This window comes from Sorex araneus, chromosome 2 (assembly GCF_027595985.1).
Source record: "Sorex araneus isolate mSorAra2 chromosome 2, mSorAra2.pri, whole genome shotgun sequence".
NCBI lineage: Eukaryota > Metazoa > Chordata > Mammalia > Eulipotyphla > Soricidae > Sorex > Sorex araneus.
Window position 1 is genome coordinate 243,828,807 of NC_073303.1, and position 16,670 is coordinate 243,845,476.

The 16,670-nt window shown below is 62.2% G+C and overlaps 2 protein-coding genes and 2 non-coding genes across 5 annotated transcripts; 2 read left to right on the forward strand and 2 right to left on the reverse strand.

The window, feature by feature from the left end:
* Positions 1-2,204: 2,204 nt before the first annotated feature.
* Positions 2,205-2,277, reverse strand: TRNAF-GAA (transfer RNA phenylalanine (anticodon GAA)). Its single transcript has one exon. It is a non-coding gene; the product is annotated as a tRNA-Phe (tRNA).
* A 130-nt stretch (positions 2,278-2,407) lies between these two features.
* On the forward strand, positions 2,408-2,481 carry TRNAN-GUU (transfer RNA asparagine (anticodon GUU)). Its single transcript has one exon. It is a non-coding gene; the product is annotated as a tRNA-Asn (tRNA).
* Positions 2,482-2,507: 26 nt separating this feature from the next.
* NDUFS7 (NADH:ubiquinone oxidoreductase core subunit S7) lies at positions 2,508-10,209 on the forward strand. 2 transcript variants are annotated; one of them, XM_004614929.2, is made up of 8 exons: positions 2,508-2,773; positions 4,813-4,846; positions 5,765-5,836; positions 6,082-6,187; positions 7,736-7,915; positions 8,001-8,047; positions 8,399-8,487; positions 10,060-10,209. In XM_004614929.2, exons 1-8 carry the CDS (start codon positions 2,758-2,760, stop codon positions 10,155-10,157), a joined length of 642 nt encoding a protein of 213 aa, XP_004614986.1. In that variant the 5' UTR covers positions 2,508-2,757; the 3' UTR covers positions 10,158-10,209. The 2 variants fall into 2 exon arrangements, with proteins under 2 accessions (XP_004614986.1, XP_054984736.1); XM_055128761.1 differs by lacking the exon at positions 2,508-2,773 and adding an exon at positions 3,008-4,306.
* A 341-nt stretch (positions 10,210-10,550) lies between these two features.
* GAMT (guanidinoacetate N-methyltransferase) lies at positions 10,551-13,077 on the reverse strand. Its single transcript, XM_004614799.2, has 6 exons — positions 12,816-13,077; positions 11,894-12,039; positions 11,714-11,777; positions 11,518-11,585; positions 11,326-11,436; positions 10,551-10,784 (listed from the first exon to the last, which is right to left on the reverse strand). Exons 1-6 carry the CDS (start codon positions 12,994-12,996, stop codon positions 10,644-10,646), a joined length of 711 nt encoding a protein of 236 aa, XP_004614856.1. The 5' UTR covers positions 12,997-13,077; the 3' UTR covers positions 10,551-10,643.
* Positions 13,078-16,670: the final 3,593 nt, after the last annotated feature.

Below are 16,670 nucleotides of genomic sequence, written 5' to 3' on the forward strand. Positions count from 1 at the left end.
CACTGGAGGCTGAAGACCACCCCCCACCCCCTCTGCCAGTGCAGAAACACGCCTGTGTCTGCACCGAGTGGGGCTTTGTTGTCCGGTGCAGCACCCCTGCACTTCACCCCCTCTCCTCCCTAACTGAAGCAAGCCCCAGGAAGCAGGGGGCCGGGTCTTCTCACCCACACCTCTCGTCACCCACACCATCTTTCCTGAAGAGCTGTGGGTTGTGGTTTTGTGTTTTGGGGGGACACACCTCAGAGTTTACTCCTGGCTGTGCTCAGGGATCCTGCAGGCTCGGGATCTAACCTGGTGGCCTCCCTGCTCCCCCCCAACTTTCCTCCTCCCCCCCTCCCTCCAGCCTCTGCTCTTCCCCCCACTTCCTATCAGCCCCTCCTCTCTTCACCCTACCCCCTCCTCACCCCCCCCAACTCCTTCTTTGCCCTCTGGCACCCCCATCTCGACTCACCAGCGTCTCCAGAAACACGGCGTCCCCCATTTCCCTGCACGCCCCAGGTTCCTAATCGGGTTTGCCCCCCCCCCCCAACCCTCACACAGAGAGGGTCACTGCAGAGTGACTGCACATGTGCCACCCTACCTCCTCCACCTCTTTGAAGTGTCTTTGCTTGTCATGGGCTCTTGGGGGCGCTCCGGCTGTTGCCATCGGACAATTGTCTGTGTTAATCAGGGACCACCCCCTCAGGGACATTCAGGGGCCAGGGGACTGGAGCACAGCTTGGGTGTCAATCACGGTTCAACTGCTGGCTGATGTGGGGTGAGCCTGGGGGCTATGTAGGCGCTTTCTGTGCAGCAGGCACTCAAGCACAGGCTACTAACATGAAGTCACAAACCCAGGAAGGGCCATTTCAGACTGGTGGGATGCGTTGGCACAGCTTTAGGGGGGCTTGTTGTGGGGGCGGGCAGGGGGGACCCTGACCTACACCTACCCAGCCTCTGGGTCCCTGTGGGGTAACTGCCATGCACCTGGCAAACCAGTTACAAATTGCTCCACTCACCTGGACTTGTAAGCCTGAGTTTCCCCAATGCATAAAAAGGGTATCTAAGGGGCTAGAGATACAGTATAGTGGGTAGGGCGTTTGCCTTGCATGTGGACCAACCCAGGTTCGAGTCCCAGCACCCCATGTGGTCCCCCAGCACCGCCAGGAGTAACCCTTGTGCATCATCAGATATGATGGTGTGATTGGGGAAAAAAAAAAGGGTACAGAGCAGGGATGTCAAAGTTAAACTCTTAAGGCTAAAGAGATAGCACAGCGGGTAGGGCAGTTGCCATGCATGCAGCCGACCTGAGTTTGATTCCCAGCATCCCACATGGTCCCCGAGCACCACCAGGAGTAATTCCTGAGTGCATGAGCCAGGAGTGACCCCCCAAAAAAGAAGTTACTTTAACCAGTATTTTCACTGGATGTTCAATTGTTTAGCAAGTTTCCACCATAGTCTTTTTTTTTCCCCCCAAAAAAATATGGGCATATATTTCAAAACCTTGGGGCCAGAGAGATAATACAGGGGTGAGGGCTCTTGGTTTGCATTCAGCCAACCCTGCTTTAATCCCCACCACTGTGTAAGGTCCCTCAGATCCCTCCAGGAGAGATCCCTGAGCACCGCTGAGTGGGACCCCAGGGAAACAATTGCAGCATAACCCTCCTCTTTCAGGACATGTGCTGAGCAGAGTTTGAAATGGCATGTGTGGAATGGGTTTGAAAATAATTGGCCAGGGAGAGGCCGACAGCTGTGCAGAGATGGCAGTGACAGGCCACGGGGACTCTGTTTATTCATCACAGGAAGGACACTTGGATTTCATTTTTGAGCATGCTGAGACATTACAATAATAGAAAAGAATTTATTTTGATGAAGCAAGATAGTTTTTATTGAAACTTGCTTAAAAAGATAAGAGGGGAGACTGACCACCGCCAGGAGTAATTACTGAGTGCATGAGCCAGGAGTAACCAACCCCTGAGCATCGCCGGGTGTGACCCAAAAAGCCAAAAAAAAAAAAGATGGGAGAGAAAGAAACAGTTACAGAGAACACATGTTTTTCCAGAATGGAAACAGGTAAAGGATGTAAGCAAGCAGCAAAGATACATGTTCAAGGGATATTGAAGGAACCCTTAAGATTAGTTTCTGGGGCAATACCGGCACCCTACGAGAGTGTAATAAATTCCACTTACATTTACGGGGAGGAAAAGTCCCCAAACCAAAACACCTGCCGAAACCCGGGAGCGAACCAGGGACCTTTAGATCTTCAGTCTAACGCTCTCCCAACTGAGCTATTTCGGCGACGGCAGAGAGTTTGCTCACACTATAACTCCGCCCCGAGTCGCGCCCTTCGTGCGCCGGCGCAGTGCCCTCCGCGGGAGCGGGCCGCGCATGCCTCGTAGGGAGACGCGGTCGAGTAGTCGACAGCGTTGTCTCTGTGGCGCAATCGGTTAGCGCGTTCGGCTGTTAACCGAAAGGTTGGTGGTTCGAGCCCACCCAGGGACGCACGCTTAGCTTTTGTTTCAGGGCGGGGAAGAAAAGGTCGGGTGGCTCTCCCTGCTTTTGGCGGGACCCGTCTCACTTCTCCTCTTTCCCCTAGAGCGGCGAAAGTGGGGGGAGGGGGGGCGCTCTGGATAGGACAGGCACGAAAGAGCTGAGCGGAACGTCCGGACTTCCGGTTCCCGCGCGCCTTACGGCCCCTTTACGGTGACGGACGGACCGCGGCCACCCGGAGCGCTCTCGCGAAAGGACCTCAGAGGTTGTCTGAAGGCCGCGGCCAACATGGCGGCGCTAGCGGGTGAGCGGGCGGTGTGCGGGCCCCGCTGCTCCGGTTCCGGTCCGGCCCGGCCGGGTCCCGGTCCCGCAGCCGGGCTGTAGGCGGCGATGCGGAAGCCGGGCGCGTCGAACTGAGGCGGAGGCCAGCGGGGGACGGGCACGGCGGGACGCTGCCCTTGACATGCCCGGGAGGGGGAGGTGACCCTGGCCTCGGCGCCCCGACAGGCAGGGAAACTGAGGCGCGGAGACGGGGTGGGGGCTCGGACACCCCCGGGAGAGCGGACCTGGCCCGCCGCAGCCACTGGGTCTCTGGAGTTCGCCGTTCGAGTGCTCGGAAGCCGGGGCCGGCCGGGGCCCCGCGCTGCCTGTCAATCATGCCCGGCCGGCTGGTCGCGGGGCCGCTTGGCGTGGGGGCCGCGGTGGGCCCCGGGCTTTCCGGAGCGTCCCCGGACCCGGGTGGGGAACGTCTCTGATTTGGCTTGGTGCGGAGCCAGCGGCCCTGCTCTTCATCGCTGGTGACGCGCTGTCGAAAGTGTCGCCCCCCACTAGGACCTGGGCGGACGCGGGTGCGAGTTCACCCGCGGGATCCTCAGCGGTTGCCCCCCGTGGAGAATCCCTGGGAGCACTGGGGAAGGGAGCTCTCGCCTGCATGCGGGAGATCGGGGTTCAGGCTGGGAAGGACCCCAGGCTGAGCTCAGAGTAGCCCCACCACCCCAGCAGTGCCAGATGTGCGTCCCCAGCCAAATATCCTTAACGGGACCAAGATGTGGCTCCCGGTTTTTTGTTGTTGGTTTTGGCTTGGGGGCCCCATCCGATGGTGCTCAGGGCTTACCCCTGGCCTTGCGCCCAGCAATCATTCCTGGTGGACTCCTGGGCCTTGCGGAGGGTAGAACCTGTTTGCCTGTGTGGCACCGTCCCTAAAGGGGTCAAGATGTGGGTCAGGGGTTTTCGAGCGACACCCAGTCGTTGTCGGAGCTTACTCTGCTCAGGGATCGCTCCTGACAGCCTCAGAGGGCCCCCTGGGGAGCTGGGCATCAACATTGAGTTGGCAGGTGCCGGGCACGCGCTGTGCCCTCTCCCCACCGGCGTCCCTGCAGCCCAGGCCTTGGCTCTCAGACACCAGCGCAGGGACTGGACGGTCCCAGTTCAGCCGGGAAACGGTTCAGCCCGTAATGTGCATTTTTCCACCGCTAGCCTCTCGCCTGGGCCCCGTGTCCTGTCCTCTTCCCCGGGAAGGACCTCAAAAAAGTTGGGGCTTGAGCAATAGCACAGCGGGTAGGGCATTTGCCTTGCACATGGTCGACCCGGTTCGATTCCCAGCATCCCATGCGGTCCCTTGACTACCACCAGGAGTAATTCCTGAGTGCAGAGCCAGGAGTAACCCCTGTGCATCGCTGGGTGAGACACTCCCCCCCAAAAAAAAAGTTGTTTTGGGTGGGGGGATCTGCCCGCCGCCCGACAGACCACAGAGGCTTGGAGGAGGGGGCTGGTTGGCCATCCTGGAACCCAGAGCCCAGGGCTTGGAGCTCGTGGATGTTGGGGTTTGTGGACTCAGGTATGACCCATGGGAATGAGGGGCCTGGCCTGGGAGGTGGGGGGGCTCTGAGCTGAGGACGCCCCCCCAAGAGAAAGGATTGTACCTGAGGGCCTTGCAGATATTTTGTTTGTTTGGGGGCCGCACCCAGTGGTGCTCAGGACTTTACTCCTGGCTCTGTGCTCTGGGGTACCTCGTGGCAGGCCTGAGGGGACTCTGTGAGGTGCCAGGGATCGAACCCAGGCCAGCTGCGAGCAAGGCAGGTGCCCTCCCCGCTGTCCTTTCTCCGACCCTCACTTGCTCCCTGAAATAGCTGCAGGTTGGGGGGTCTCTGTTGGGTGGCAGGACGGCAGGGCCAGACCCTGGGGATAGGTTGGCGAGGGGAGTTCACACTGTGGCCGGTGCACGCCACCCATGGCACACGCTTGTGGCCTCCCGGGGTCCTGCGCAGTTCATCGGGATTTGAGGGAAAGTGCGGCGAGGTCCTGGCCCTAACTCACGCCTGCCGCCTGTGCCTCTCTCTGCAGCTCCCGGTCTGCTCCGCTCCCTCCTGGCTCTGCGGTGAGTATCTGCCTCGCCCAGGCCGGTCCTGGCCTCAAGGCCGCTTCGTGGGTAGGGCATGACCCCCGGGGGAGCCTGTCCGGATGGGAACCTCAGCATGTCGGACCCGAGGCCGGGGCAGCGCGGAGAGAGCCGCCTCCTGGAGGGTCCGGGCTCGGGGGAGGTTTGCGCCTGGCTAGCTACTTGGCTTCGGTATTCTGTTGTTACTGTTTTTGGCTTTTTGGCTCGCTCCCAGCGATGCTCCTGGGTTGCTTCTGGCTCTGCACTCAGGAATCACTCCTGGCGGTGCTCGGGGATCGTATGGGATGCCGGGGTCAACCCCAGGGGTGACCGCGTGCAAGGCAGTCGCCCTCCCTGCTGGACTATAGCTCCGGCCCTATGGCTTCGGTGCTTTGGTTTTGGGGCCACAGCCGGCAGGTCTGTAGGGCTGAGTCTTGGTTCTGTGCTCATGGACAACTCCTGGCAGGGTTTTGGGGGGACTGTACGGGGTGCCAGGGACTGAACATGTGGCGGCTGCTTATAAGAAAACACCCTCCCTGCTGTGAGCTCTCTCCTTTTCTTGGCTTTGTTACTTTTTGGCAGTGGGGGGGAGGGGAGGGGGCGCAGATTGGTCGTGCTCAGTGCTGACTCCTGGCTCTGTGCTCAGAAATCACTCCGGCCTAGGGAGCCCTGTGGGATGCCAGGGATTGAATCCGGGCCTGCCGTGTGCAGTGTCCTATCGCTCTGGTCCCTGCGCTTTGACTTTTGATAAGTCTGTCCCTGGGGGTAATGAGCCTCTGCACAGGGTAGGAGGGGGCCGGGGGCGCGGGGGGGGGGGGGCACCTGGTGCTTTCCTGGGAGGGGCCAGTTCTCTGTCTTGAGCCTGGGGCACCCCAGCCTGCCCTGCTCCCTCCCCTCACACCTTCTCTATCCCCACAGCCCCAGCCTGGGCGCCGCTGCCGTGCAGACACGAGGAGTTCATCAGAGCGCAGCTGCCGACGGCCCGAGCAGGTGAAGACCCCCTCCCCACAGCCCCCCGGAACAGCAGTGGCCTGTGGGGAAACCAGGGTGTGTCCGCAGAGCCCCCTTTTCAGGTGGGGAAACTGAGTCCCACTAGGGGTCTGCGGGGGCCCCTGCAGGACTGGGCGAGGTGTGTGCGCCTGCAGGCTCGCTCTGCCCGGGGCTGGGGGCAGGGGGGCGGTCACCGCGTCCCCCCGTGTCTGCGTCACTCACCCCTCCCCGTATCCCTTGCCCAGCTCCTCGTCCGCTGGAGCCGTGGTCCCCAAACGCGCCGCGCTCCCCAGCAGCCGGGGCGAGTATGTGGTGGCCAAGCTGGATGACCTCATCAACTGGGCACGCAGGGTAAGCGCCCCCTCCCTCTGCCCACCCCCGGGGGCCCGCCTCCCTGCCCCTGCTGCCCCCAGCACCTCTCGCTTCCGGAGAATGGGTAACGCATTCACACCCCAGGGCAGGAGAGCGTCCAGGGTTACGGCCCCAGGCCTGTGTGACCCCCGGCACCGCACCAGGGTCCCTCCTAAGCACACTGCCAGAAATAGCCCCTGACCTCCTCTGGGTGTGATGCCGCCACCCCACCCCACCTCACCCCACCCCCACAAAACAAGCGCTGCTGACTGGGAACATGAATAGGGCCCCACCAGTGTCCGACATCCCAGCCTGCCCCGCCTCTCGCCGACCACGTGTCCTGCCGCCTGGGATAGTAGCTCTGTGTAGTGTCCAGGGACTTGGCCGGCAAGGTGGCAGTGGGCAGTGCCCCAATGATGGGTGCCAAGCCCGTCCTGCTGCTGTGCGTGTGAGGAGCCAGGCCCCCGGGCCCGGGCGGTCACTGCACGGGCCCCAATGCCCTAAGAGAGGGTCCCGGGCAGTGTGGCCAAAGGCCTCCAGGGGGACTTCCTGGAGGAGTGGGTATGTGGCTTTCTCAGACACCCAAAGGCCCTGGGAAGGTGCACCCTGCATGGGGCTGCTCTGAGCTGCTGTCTGGTCTCAGGTGTTCGCCAGGCACCCGGGCAGCAGCTGGTGCCGTTGGAAGTTGGCACTGGGGCGTTGGTCACCGGGACGTGCTTATATTTGTATGTTGAAGGGTCTCACTGAGCCCTCCGTGCAGGCGCCCCACAGGCAGCACTGGGTGCCCTCTCCTGGTCCCAGTTTCCACTCCTGTTTTGGTTTTTGTTTCCTTGGGGGGGGCCGCACCCTGGTGGTGCTTAGGGCTGACTCCTGGCTCTGCTTTCAGGGTCCCCTGGAGGTACTGGGGGATCCTGTGGGGCCAACTCCTGCCCTGTTGCCCCAAGTCCCAGTGGCCGTGGGCTGTCTGTGCCTAGGGCTCGCCTCACCTTCCTGCTGGGCAGCCCGTGGCCAGGGGAGCTGCCCAGCCGTGCCAAGTGTTGCAACGCACCTGTGGGGCCTCCCGTGGCGGGCTGGGTAATGCCTCTGTTATTTTACCAGAGGCAGAAATTGACTCATTTGGGGGTTGGAGCAATAGCACAGTGGGTAGGCCATTTGCCTTGCACCCGACTGACCCAGGTTCGATTCCCAGCATCCCATAGGGTCCCCCGAGCACCGCCAGGAGTCATTCCTGAGTGCAGAGCCAGGAGTAACCCCTGTGCATTGCCAGGTGTGGCCCAAAAGCAAAAAGAAATAGATTCATTTTCTTTCGGGCCATGCGTGCTCTGGCTCTGCGCTCCGGGAGCACTCCTGGTGGTGCTCAGGGGACCCTCTGGGATTCCCGGGATCAGACCCGGTCGGCCATGTGCAAGGCCAACGCCCTCCCCCGCCCTGTGGCCCTGGTCCTCCTTGCTTTTCTTTTGGGCCCGCACCCAGCAGTGCTCGGGGTTACCTCTGGTGGGACCCTGCAACGCCACCTCCCCATGACCCCCTGTGCCCGCGCATGCGCAGAGCTCGCTGTGGCCCATGACCTTCGGCCTGGCCTGCTGCGCCGTGGAGATGATGCACATGGCCGCGCCGCGCTATGACATGGACCGCTTCGGCGTGGTCTTCCGTGCCAGCCCGCGCCAGTCGGACGTGATGATCGTGGCCGGGACGCTGACCAACAAGATGGCCCCGGCGCTGCGCAAGGTAGGCCGGCCTGGGCATGCGCCCCGCTCCCCTTGCGCCCGGCCCGGCCGCGCTGACACCTCCGCCCCCACCTTCTCTCGCCCAGGTCTACGACCAGATGCCGGAGCCGCGCTACGTGGTCTCCATGGGCAGGTGAGGGACCCGCCCAAGCTCTCCCCCCCCACCCCCCAAATCGCCAGCCAGCTTGGCGGGGCCCGGGGTGGGGGAAGTCCTGCCCCACTCAGGGTTGCGCCTGGGTCACTCCCCTGCACCCTCTCCCCGTGGGCTGTGTCTGCTGAGAGACTGGAACCCGTGTCCGGCCGGCGGGTTTTTTTATGGTGCCCGTCATGGTTTTCCTTCCTGGGGGCCTCAGGGCCTCCCCGCCCCGATCCAGCCCTGGCTCTTTCCTGCCCTGGCATCCTGCTTCCTGCCCGCTGGGGGGCCAGAGGTGGGGTGCCTGCTGGCCTTCAGGGGGCCTCACACCCCTCCCCACACTCCCTCCAGCTGCGCCAACGGCGGCGGCTACTACCACTACTCCTATTCGGTGGTGCGGGGCTGTGACCGCATTGTGCCTGTGGACATCTACGTGCCAGGTGAGGCCCGGGAGGGCTGGCCAGGCCAGCTGCGGAGGGGAGGGAGGGTTTGGCACAAGTCGTTCCTCCTTTTGGGCCTTTTGGCCACACCCGGTGGTGCTCAAGGCTGACTCCTGGCTCTGTGTTCTGGGATGACTCCTGGCGGGGCTTGGGGACCCTCTGGGCTGCTGGGATTGCCCTGGCCCAACCTGGTGTTGATTTGAAGGGAAACACGTGTGTGTGTGTGTGTGTGTGTGTGTGTGTGTGTGTGTGTGTGTGTGTGTGTGTGTGTGTGTGTGATCCTGAGCTCAGGAAGCGGTCATCCATGTTCAGGTGTGACCCAGGTGTTGATTTGAAGGGAAACGTGTGTGTGTGTGTGTGTATGCGCGCGCATGTGCGCGCGCCATCCTGAGCCCAGGAAGCGGTCATCCATGTTCAGGTGTGACCCAGGCAGTGCCCGGAATGGGACCAGCCCAGACCTACCTCCCTGGCCACAGGGAGCCTGACTCAAACCTAGAAGGGGCCCCAGAGATGCTCACAGGGCAATCGCCCCGGCCCCAGCCTCCGAGCAGAATGGATTCCCCGTGAACTCGGAGTGAGAGTTGCCACAGCCCCTGCGGACACCCTTGAGCCCGGCCCTCAGGACTGACTAGGGGACTCCTTGGGTACAAGTAGTGGAGCTGCAGCATCGAGGGCCATGTAGGGGTGGCACGGGTCCGTCCCCCCACCCAAGTCTGAGAGCACAGCCAGCCCAGAGGCCTCCCTGGCTGTCCTTGCTGTCTGCCCCAGCCCCGCTAGGGGGCGCTCAGGGGCAGGGCGCCACAGCAGCCTGTCTCGCGGCACCTCGGAAGCCCCAGAAACCAACAGGTTTTGACCATGGACACGGGGAGACTGGAAAAGGGCCAGTTTTTTAAGCAGTATCTGCCCATTTGGCAAATATCTGTGACATTACATTATGGGCCTTGTGCGGGCCTCAGTGACAGGGCAGGTTGTAGGGGAACCCCCGGACTTGATTTCCCACGTACTGCTGCCGGATTCCCTTGATACCTCCAAGCCCTGGGCTTTGAGGGATGCATAGGAGGCAGTCCACTGCGGAGGGCTGAGCCCCCGTTAGCTGCTGCTTGTTTTGACTCACGGCCTTGGGGAAGTCACTCCCCAAAGCCTCAGTTTCCCCATCAAGCATATGGAGCTGTTATTTAGCCTGGGGCCTGAGTGCAGTGGGAGGTAGAGGCCCAGGGCAGCTGGGTGCCCAGTGGTCACTGTGACCCAGGTATATCAGGTCTCCATGAGCTCACTCCTGGAGGTGTGGGTGTGGGTGTGTATGTGTGCATGTGTACGCCCACCTGTGTGTGGGTGGGGGGTTAAACGTGTGGGTGTCAGGTGTCTGTGGGCCCACCCCTGTGTCCAGACCTCTTCCCTGTCCTTTGTCCTTCTCCGGGCCCACCCTGCGGGGGGGGGGAGTGGACCTCAGCATGCCGCTCCTTTCAGCTCCCCGAGCTGGGACACGGGCCACTCATTGTGGGGAGCATGTGGGCACAGGCAGGGAGGGGCTGGGAGCCCGGGGCCTGAGGTCTGAGGCCGCCCCGCCCCCAGGCTGCCCGCCCACGGCCGAGGCACTGCTGTACGGGATCCTGCAGCTGCAGAGGAAGATCAAGCGGGAGAAGAGGCTCAAGATCTGGTACCGCAGGTAGCGCCCCGCGCCTCCTGCCGCTGTCTCCAATAAACCTGAGAGCCCAAACCCGAGTCTGCGCGCATAGTGGCCTGCCTGGTGTGTGGGGAGGGCCACTTCCGGCGGCGCCTGCAGGGACACCAGCTGCAGGCTTCCCGCCCGGCCCTCACACTGTCTCCCCAGACTCCCCCCACCCATAAATTAAGGCCAAGGGGGCTGCTGGCATTTCCGCACTCCATAAATGCTCGTCCTGGTCTTTGGCCCCACCTGCTGGGCGGCCGTGGAACTGCAGTGCGCGCCCCCTTGCTGTGCCTAGGCAGCCTTCCCTGATGTGTGATGTGGGGCCGGCATTGGGGGGCAGGTGCCCTGAGCCCCCGGACCCTGGGAAGAATGACAGGCTCAGATGGACACGCGCTGCAGATTGGCCAGGCCCCACCAGCCTTTATTCTCCCTCCAGGGCTGGGGGTGGGGGCAGAGCTGCAGAGGAGGGGGTCCAGCAGGGCACCCCTCAGTGCTTGGTGACCAGGGGCGTGATCATCTGCCGGCACGAGTAGTAGCGGCAGTCGGCGGGCGGCACCAGCTCCAGGACCTGCGTGTGGATGTGGTCCCGCCGGAACCCGGCCTCCAGCAGCGCCGGCACCTGCGTCTCCTGAGGGGGAGGCACGGTCATGATGCACGGCCTTGGGGAAGTCGCTCCCCAAGGCCTCAGTTTCCCCATCAAGCATATGGGGCTGTTATTTAGCCTGGGGCCTGAGTGCATCACTGCTGGGTGGGGCCCGCCCATCCCCCACCGCGAGCCTAGGCGTGAGGGGCGTCTCCGGTGCCTGCTCCCAGGCAGGTGCTCCCAGCTGGACCTCAAAGCAATGTGGCCATGGGAAGGCGCAGAAAGCGACCTCGGGGCTGGCGGGATCCCCTTAGCAGGTGGTAGGGACATGAAACCCCCCAGCCAAGCCCACAACGCTTCAGGGGTTGGGGGTAGGCAGACCCGATGCCCCGTAACTTACCGGCAACTCGGAATCCACCCTTGGCAACCTGGCACGTGGCCCATCCCGGCCCATCCCCGCACCACGGAAGATCCCCGAGCTCTGCCGGGGGTGGGCCCCACCCCTAAAGATGAGCCCCCCAGCGTCCTGGGACATCTTGGATTACGGCCACTGCCCAGTGGGGGTGGGGCCCCACAGCTCCTGCACCTCGAACATGGTGGTGACGTCCGAGTACCGGGATTTCAACAGCTCCCCCCACGATGTGAGGTTGCAGTAGCTGAGGACGCCCCCCGGCTTCAGCAGGCGGAAGGCGTGGGCCTGGGGGAGGGGCAGCAGTCAGGAGGCGTGTGTGGGGGCCGGTGGGGGAGGCAGTGCCCCCCAGCCCGTGTCTACACCCACCTGGATGAAGTTGAACTGGTGGGTGTGCCACGTCTCCTCGGACAGCGGGTACGTGTCGTACAGGATCCCTGCGCGGCGGGGGGACCCCAGAACCAGGTGTCATCTGGGTCCCCCCTCAGGGGGTCCACCCAGGGGCCTTTGAAAACCCCTCCACAAGGGGATCAGGTGCCCCCCTCCCCGCCAGCCCCCATCTCACCATCAAAGTGACTGTCCGGCAAGGTGGGAGCCACGTCCTCCCACAGGCCTTTCAGGGGCACCACCTGGGGGCGGGGAAGGAAATAAGGTCAGGGGGGCCCCTCGGCTCTCCCCACCGGCCCCCCACCCCTGTGACTGAAGCAGGCCGGCGGGTGCGGGCTGTGCAAGCCAAGGTGGGCACCTTATGTGGCTGCCCGCGGGCCCAGTCCTGGAGCCGCTGGAAGACATCCTCGTTGCACTCGATGACCCAGTGCTCGTCGATGGCGGCTTCCTGCACCTTGGAGGCGGCGATCCCCATGCCGAAGCCCACCTCCAGCACCCGGCCCCCTGGTGGACAGAGCACGGGTCTGGGCAGGCTGCCTGGAGGAAGGGGCCCCTGAGCGGGAAGAGCGTGGGCCCTGGCCAGAGGCCAGAATGCAAGGCCTGTGTGACCTCTGGACAGGGGGGGGGAACAGGACCCTGAGCGACCCCTTGGACTTTGACCCCGCCCTACCCCCTCGCCCTGCTGTTTGCCCAGTGGCGCCTTATCCTCACTTGGTTACTTTGCTCCCTGCTCTGCCCACTCTCCCACACTCGGCGCTGGACAATGCAGTGCTCACAAGGCCGGTCTGGAACCAGGCCCTGCCCGCCCGCCACAGCCGGGGGGTGGGTGGGTGGCGGGAGGGGGGAGGGCAGGGCTGGATCCTGGGCACTCGGGCTAGGACTGGAGGGCTGTGGACACGCGGGGGCGGGGGCCCCCCGCCCCGCAGGCGCCCTCCCTGCCAGCCAGCAGCTGGCCGCCACCCTGGCTTTCCCAGGCTATTCTTAGCCGGGACACCGGGCCCCGCGCGCGCCGGGGCGCCCCTCGACCCGCCCCTTCCCACAAGAGGGTCCAGCCTGCGACGTAGCGGGTCCCCCGCCTCGGCGCAGTGGGGAGCGGGACCTCTATAACCCCCCCCCAAGTTCTGCGTACTCAGGGGGCGCCCACGGCGTGCATTCCCATGCTCGCAGCCCCTCCTTGCCCCCCACCCCGTCTGTCCGCCCCCCTCCATCAACCCCTACTTTTGGCCCGCCTGCAGGGGCGCGGCGGGGCGGGCGCCCCCAGCCTTGGCCGCCGGGGCTACCTCTGGAGGTGGCGGCGGCGGCCAGCGAGTGCATGTAGGGGGTCTCCCAGCGCTCCATCACCGGCTTGCCCAGGATGCGCAGGTGCGTGTCGTCCGCGTCGTAGGCCGCGGGCGCCGCCCGCCACGCGGGGCTGCAGTTCTCGCCGGGCGCGAAGATGGGGGTGTCGGCGGGGGCGCTCATGCTGCCGGCCGGACGGGACGACGCACCCCGGGACTCTGGCGGCTCTGCACGGCCCAGCGGGGCCTTCTGGGCCGGGGGCGGGCCGGGGGGCGGGGCCGGCGGCGGACGCGCCTCGGCCCGAGTGGCCTCTAGTGGCCGCTGCTCGCCCGCTGCCCCTCGGAGACCGCCCCCCGGAGCGGGGTGCGCACCCCAAACCTGTCCCCTCCTCCCTGTCTCCTCCACGGGCGCCGCGTCAGGCCCATAGCTCCGGGAGGGGAGGGGTTTCCCCAGTCCTCGCCTGGTCACCTGCCTTGGTTTCCCCATCTGTCATGCCTCTAAGCCACCCCTGCCCGGCTGGCTTGTGAGCAGGGCACCATTTCCGGGTGCTCTGTCAAGTCCCTAAAATCTTTCCTATGTTTTCACAGCGGGGATGTTGGGGGGGCCTGTGGGAGGTGGGGCTGCACCCTCCTCTGGAGTATTTACAATGATTTGGGGGGGCTGATGTGGGAGGGAGAGGTGATTTGGTGGGGGATCAAGAAACAGGTGACCGCGGGGCTGGAGCGATAGCACAGTGGGGAGGGCGTTTGCCTTGCACGCGGCCAACCCAGGTTCGATTCCCAGCGTCCCATATGGTCCCCCGAGCACCGCCAGGAGTAATTCCTGAGTGCAGAGCCAGGAGTACCCCTGTGCATGCCGAGTGTGACCCAAAAAAAAAGCAAAACAAAAAAAAATTATATACTAAAGACCAGGATTCCGTCCAGTGCCCACAGATGGGTGAGAGAAGCCACATGTGTCCAGCCTATTCTTGGACATTCTCAGCCATAAAGAGGAAGAAGGGGCCAGCGCAATAGCACAGTGGGGAAAGGACGTTTTCATTGCTCGTGCCTGACCTGGGTTCGATCCCCAGCACCCCATATGGTCCCTCAAGTCCTGCCAGGAGCGATCCCTAAACACAGAGCCAGGGGTAAGCCCCCAGCACTGTTGGATGTGGCCAAAAGAGAAAATGAGGAAAGATACTCAGACACCGTCCCCCACTGCAGCACAGCAGGGAAGAGACCTAGGGGACTGAAAGCTCAGAGACATTAGGCAAACACACAGGAACACAACCTGAGGGACCCAGCCCCTGTCCTAGGAGGACCCCTGCAGAGAGTCGGGGAGTTGATGGGGGCAGAGCTGGAGGAGGGTGTGTTTCTTGGGGACAGTACTTTTTTGTTTGTTTTTGGGTCACACGTGGCAATGCTCAGGGGTTACTCCTGGCTCTGTACTCAGGAATCACTCCTGGTGGTATTTGGGGGACCCTATAGTGATTGAACCTAGGTCAGCTGCATGCAGGGCAAATACCCTCCCTGTACTGTCCTGCTGTACTGTCACTCTGGCCCCAGCGAGCAGAGTTCTGTGGGGAAAGAGAACATTCTGGAAACAAGGATTTGAAAGGGTTCACAGTCCTAGAAATGGTTTTGATGACGATGAGGCTGGACATGGGACAACAGTGCATTTATGATACATAGATTTTATCAGGATAAAAATGGAGCACAGCGGGGAGGGCGTTAACCTTGCACGTGGCCAATCCAGGCTGGATTCCCAGCATCCCATAGGGTCCCCCGAGCACTGCCAGGTGTAATTCCTGAGTGCATGAGCCAGGAGGAACCCCTGAGCATCGCTGGGTGTGCCCCAAAAAGCAAAAACAAACAAAAATTTTTGCAATCCAAACATTTTTGTGGGTTTTGTTTGGATTGGGGAGGGGCATATTGGTGATGCTCAGAGGTTCCTCCTGGCTCTGCACTCAGGAATTACTCCTGGCGGTGCTCAGGGGACCGTATGGGACTATATGGGATGCCAAGGTTTGAACCCAGGTTGGCTGTATGCCCTCCCCACTGTAGTGAGACTCTGGCTCCAAAGTCTCTGCTTTAAAGTATTGACGAGAGGGTGGGGGGACAGAGGGATAGCACAGCAGTAAGGAGGTGATGAGGGGCTACTCCTGGCTCAGTGCTCAGAAGACTGCAGGTCCCACATGCAAAGACTTTGCCAACTCTGATTTTGTTTGGTTTGGGGCTACACCCAAGTGGTGTTCAGGGCTCACTCCTGGTGCTCCATTCAGGTGTTGTTCCTGGGGGGGGGACTCAAGGAACTTATGGGGTCATGGGGATCCAAACCAGGTCAGACAAAGGCAAAACAAGCACCCTCCCAGCTGAATTACCTCCATGGCCTCACACCAGCTCTTTGAGCTGTCTGCCCATCTCTGTGACTGATTTTATTGTTGTTTTGGTTTTGGATCACACCCGGCTCAGGGATTGCTCCTGGCTCTGCACTCAGGAATCACTCCTGGCAGTGCTTGGGGGAATCCTATGGGATGCCAGGTCCGTCAGGTGTAAGACAAGAGTCAGACCCACTGTCCTATCTCTCCAGCTCCTCTGTTGCTGATTTCTTTTTTCTTTTAAAGATTCTTTTAATTGAATCATTGTGATGTAGACCCTTACAAAGCTATTCATTATTTTTTCATAATTTTTGAATTTTTTTTGGGTCACACCCAGTGATGCTTAGGGGTTACTCCGGGCTTTACACTCAGGAATTACTCCTGGCATTGCTCAAGGGACCCTATGGGATGCCGGGGATCAAACCTGGTTCTGCTGTACCCAAGGCAAGCGCCCTCCCCACTGTACTATTGCTGCGGCCCCTGCACCATTTTTTCGCTCCTACAATCATTTGGTTTTATGATAAATCAAGGAAGTGATGAGTTAGCAGAGAGGTTGCGAACGTGAAAAGACACTTCGCAACAGGGACCACCAACTGGCAAGCCTCGGGTCAGCACCTCACTATTATTTCTTCAATTATTATTATTTTTGGGGGGGGCGGCCACACCCGGCAGTACTCAGGGTTTACTCCCGGCTCTGCGCCTCAGGGATCACTCTTGGCGGTGCTCAGGAGACCATATGAAATGCAGGGATGAAAGGCAAGCGCCCTCCCTCTATACTATCGCACCGCCCCCACCTCATTTAGGTCAAGCTTCGCTTTCCAGGTTGACGCCCGGAGCGGGCGATTCTGGGTCCGTGGCGGGAGCGGGTGTTCCCGCACTTTGCAGGATTCTTCGCAGTGTCCCTGACCTCTACCCACTCGATGCCAAATAGCACCTACTCCCCGCTTCTCTCCCCGCGGGGTGGGACAACCTGCAGCCACATCCAGTATCCCTTCCCGCAGGGTTGCAGGTGCCTCGCGTGGAAAATTGAGGACAGACAGAGGACTTGGCACAGAATGCAGACTCGGTACGTTTCCAGAATCACTGAGCCGACGACCAAATAAAGGAGTCCGCTTTTCCCTTGGGTGAGTCACCTTGGACATGCGACTGTGCCTCCTTGCCAGTCTGTCTCTTTCTCAGGGAACCGGAGCAGCTTGCACGCGGTTCGCGTGGCCCCGTGGGGGATGCGGGGCCTTGATGCCCGCCTCCCCGCACACACCCATAGTAGCTCCCACACTCTCCCGCAGCTTCCTCTCCATGCGGGGCCGAGTGCCCCCCAACCCCCCAGGGAGGCTGCCAGCGTGCCTGGCACCCGCAGGTAACCCGGGCCGGAGTTCCCGTCGCGCGCGTACGCGCACGCGCACACAGGCCGACAGGCGCGCGCACAGGCAAGTCCACAGGCGCGCGCGCGCAGGCGGGTAGGCGCGCGTACGCAGGCGGCGCGCGCCCTCCCCCCCCTCGC